Raw genomic sequence first — 4,252 nt, 5'->3', positions numbered from 1 at the left:
TGGTTCTAAACTGAAAGAAAATGTTTTCCTATTACTTAATTCAATCATAGCGAAGAGACTTGGTAAAAAGCCCACGGATTTTGTCCCAAAGTGTGACAGAGTTCTCTTTGTGTTTGCTTATCCTCCGCTGTCACACACTTTAATTCGCCTCTCTTTATCTGGCATTCAAAACTTTCTTCAATGACATTCAATAAGGTCCAGGGGCTGGAGGGAGAGGGGGAAACTGGTTATTCCCCCCCCCCCCATATTCTTTCCCAGTAGCTTTGGCCTTGCTTGTATTCAAGGGCTCTTAACCCCTTCCTAGCCTGGAGTGTTGGGCAGCTCCCAGGAGAGCCCCAGCACTGGCACCTCGCTGACTTGCCAGCTCTAGGGCGCAACGGCTTCTCCCTCTGCCCTGGAGCCGCATCCACACCCACACCTCCCCAATCCGCCTCAGCCCAGCGGGAAGCCTCTCTCCAGTCTTCCAGTCTCGCTCTCTGCCACCCAGCCCAGCCCAAATTTCCCAGAGAGCAATTAGAACGGGAATTAGGCTGCATTGATGCGTACCGGCTGGTTTGCAGGCGCTTTGGGGCCGAGACCGTGGCTTGGGGACACCCCATGCCAAGCACCAGGAGACCATTGAGCCCTCACTCCTGCTAGATGGCGAGATGGCACGCCCTCTGTGCAGGTTAGTTCCCCCTATTGCGACTCTCCCATTGTAAGAAGCAGTTGCTCTCACGCACACTCTATCTCCCATAACAAATCATCTTTAATTTTTTTAACCAGTTGTTTGTGGCTGCTCGTACTGCACGGATGTCATGAACAGTGCAGACCGGTGCAGACGCCTCGGGTTTGAGCAACCTTGCACTGTTTTCCCCACCCCCATCCTCGGAAAGCTCCCCATTCCTGGTCTCACGATTCCGTTCACGACTCAGAGCAGGTGACGGCAGCGGTTTGTAAAATCGAAAGTAGTAAATTCGAAATATTTATGCTAATTCCCTATTGTATAGAAAGCGCACAGGAACGGAAACAGCTCTGAACCGCGGATGATTTTTTAAAACTGAATATGTGTACACAGAGCGGGGCATTTGAAGTTGTTTAACCATTGTGTGATGGGGAGGGGGGGTGACGCGACGGGAGGAAGAAGCAAAGGGCAAGCGAAGCCGGGAAAGACAGAAGACCGCCCTTTCTTTCTCTCCAGCCGTGGGAAGACAACGGTTCCGAGGGCACCCAGGAATCTAGTGGAGTGCGCACGAGTGGAGAGTGCGCGCGCAACGTCTGCGCGAGTCTAGACCATACACACACACACACACACACACACACACACACACCACATTTTGTGGGGTGGTAGAGCTTTACACAAATGACTTGGCTTTCATTCCCCACGCTCTGTTTCCGTGCATGTTTTCACAATCTAGCCACTCTTTTTTGGTGCTGTTGTTTTTGTTGTTTTGTTTATTTACTTCCAAGGCACTGTTGTTGATGGAAAGGGCTGGTTCATCACGATCCACCGAACAAAGACTGGGGATCATAGGCAACACTAAAGTTGAAACCATTTGAAAGATTCAGAAAAAAAAAAAAAAAAAAGGACAGAGACTAAGTTAGTCTTGAGTGAAGAAAAGTGAGCCCTTCTCCCTCCTCTGAGGAGCATCGTCTACCCCAAAACCCTGTTCTCTCTCCAAATAGGAGAGAAGGAACTCCACAGGTGGGAATGATGGCCCTCTGCTAGGACGCCCGCGCGGGATGCGGAGCTAAGCTGAGCGAACTAAGAGAAAGCATATACTTGCTGTGTCGGGGTGGGGGGCTACTCAAGGACAGGTAACAGAAAGAAAGGAACTAGGATCAATTGGGCAGAGGAGATGGGTGTGTGTCCACGAGGATCTATGGAAGGGAGGCAGCACGGGTGCAAAATCAGTGAGATAAATGGACCGATCGCCAGTGCAAAGCCAAAGGGGAGTAAGAAATAAAGAGAAAGAAAAGAATATTAAATCGCGGGAGAATGAGAAAATAAACCCGAAAAGGGGAAGAGGAGGGGGCGAGAGCGCCTGTTACGGCGTGGGTGGGGTTGACAAGAATAGAGTACATTATGCAGTTCATTTAGTTAACAAGTGAAATAATGAGGAAGCGTGCAGAGAGAATGCCAAGAGAAAGGGCACAAAAACCCTATTGAGAGGCCCCGGCCGCTCCTGGCGTAGCCCATCACATGGCAATAGTCCTATTTAAGCGGCGCCGCCGGCGTCTTTCAGCACCACTAGCGCTGGCCAGCACCTCGCGCGCTCCGGGCGGCGCCCTCAGCAGCAGCCGAGGGGACTTAAGCTCCGGCTTGAGCCGCGCGTGGAGCCTCCCGGGTCCGGGCAGCTGCGGGAAGCCGCGACCGGCGAAAGCGAGTCCAGGACCCGCAGTTCCCTCGGGCGCCAGGGGCGGGCTGGCGGCGGGTGGACCGCGCGCCGGCGCCATGCCGCGTTCCTTCCTGGTGGACTCCCTTGTGCTGCGGGAAGCCAGCGACAAGAAGGCGCCGGAGGGCAGCCCGCCACCGCTCTTCCCCTATGCGGTCCCCCCGCCGCACGCGCTGCACGGCCTCTCACCCGGCGCCTGCCACGCGCGCAAGGCCGGCTTGCTGTGCGTGTGTCCCCTCTGCGTCACCGCTTCGCAGCTGCACGGGCCCCCCGGGCCGCCAGCTCTGCCGCTACTCAAGGCGTCCTTCCCTCCTTTCGGATCGCAATACTGCCACGCGCCTCTGGGCCGCCAGCACTCGGCAGTGTCTCCTGGAGTCGCCCACGGCCCGGCCGCGGCCGCAGCAGCTGCCGCGCTCTACCAGACCTCCTATCCGCTGCCGGACCCCAGGCAGTTTCACTGCATCTCCGTGGGTAAGCAAGGTCCCCGCGCGAGCTGGTATGGGAGAACCGGGGCTCGCGCAGGGGGCAAGTGGACGAGCTAGGGATCGGGAAAAGGTGCCTTGTGGAGACGGTGAGGATCCTTTCCCAGATCCTCGAGGGGCGCTCACAGTGGTGGGCTGGGACAGGACGCAGGAACCGGGGAGAAGACCGAAGATCCTAGGTCTGGGGAGTTGTGGGGCGGGGAGTGAGGGAGGAAGGGAGGTCAGCTTCCAGGAGTTCCATAAAGGGATGTTAGGGATGACCTAACAGAAAATAAGGGATTCTGTGGTTTGGCGAGGAGATGCCCGCCTGTGGATCATGGTGAGTGGAAGGGGTGTGCGGGAGAGTCAAAGGTTGAAGCTAGCCGCAGCTCCACGGGGAATCAGGCCCACTGCTCAGAGGTTTGATGGCTTCTCTCTCTGTCCCTGCTTCGCCCCTCCAGACAGCGGCTCGAACCAGCTGCCCAGCAGCAAAAGGATGCGGACGGCGTTCACCAGCACGCAGCTCTTAGAGCTAGAGCGGGAGTTCGCCTCCAACATGTACCTGTCCCGCCTGCGGCGCATCGAGATCGCGACCTATCTGAATCTGTCCGAGAAACAAGTGAAGATCTGGTTTCAGAACCGCCGGGTGAAGCACAAGAAAGAGGGCAAGGGCAACAACCACCGCGGCGGCGGCGGCGGCGGAGGCGGAGGAGCTGGGGCGGGGGCCGGCGGGGGCGCAGCGCAAGGCTGCAAATGCTCTTCGCTCTCCTTGGCCAAGTGCTCCGAGGATGACGACGAATTGCCCATGTCTCCATCCTCCTCTGGGAAGGATGACAGAGATCTCACAGTCACTCCGTAGGTGCGCCTTTCAGAGGACCACTGGCTGCCCTCCGGCCCTTCCCGCTCCTCAATCGATGGATTTTGGTAGGACTTTGCCATGGTACCCAGCTCTAGGCAGAGCTGAGACTTTAGCAGAGACTTGAAGGCAGTGTCCCTGTCCCTTAAGCTCCAGGGTGTCTAGGAGGACTCCAAGTTCGCCAGGTCCTCCTCCCAAGACACAGCCTTCCCCGGAGGCTTGTAGGCCCGAGCCGCCCAGCGCCTTGCTGGCCGACGGCGCGCCTCCTCGCCCGCGCATTCTGGGCTAGTTCAGGCTTTCTCTCTCTCTCTCTCTCTCTCTCTCTCTCTCTCTCTCTCTCTCTCTCTCTCTCTCTCTCTCTCTCTCTCTCTCTCTCTCTCTCTCTCCTCTCTTCCTCGGTCAAGCTGGGCCTTTCACTCCGCTAATGGCTGTTTGCGTCCGTTTTCACATTTTTTTCCCTTGTCCTCAACTCTTTCCCCACAGTGGTCATTTATGCAACACGTTTATGAACTAAACTTCCTTTCCCTTCCCCCCTCCCCAGGGAGCCTCTTCCTTCAGTC

The 4,252-nt window shown here is 56.7% G+C and overlaps 1 protein-coding gene across 1 annotated transcript; it reads left to right on the top strand.

The window, feature by feature from the left end:
* Positions 1-2,434: 2,434 nt before the first annotated feature.
* On the top strand, positions 2,435-3,695 carry Gsx1 (GS homeobox 1). The gene is made up of 2 exons (XM_038344592.1): positions 2,435-2,846; positions 3,298-3,695. The coding sequence occupies exons 1-2, from the start codon at positions 2,435-2,437 to the stop codon at positions 3,693-3,695; spliced, it is 810 nt and encodes a 269-aa protein (XP_038200520.1).
* The last annotated feature ends 557 nt before the right edge of the window (positions 3,696-4,252 follow it).

The sequence above is a fragment of the Arvicola amphibius genome, chromosome 10 (assembly GCF_903992535.2).
Source record: "Arvicola amphibius chromosome 10, mArvAmp1.2, whole genome shotgun sequence".
NCBI classification, from domain to species: domain Eukaryota; kingdom Metazoa; phylum Chordata; class Mammalia; order Rodentia; family Cricetidae; genus Arvicola; species Arvicola amphibius.
This window is presented reverse-complemented; position numbering and strand designations above follow the sequence as displayed.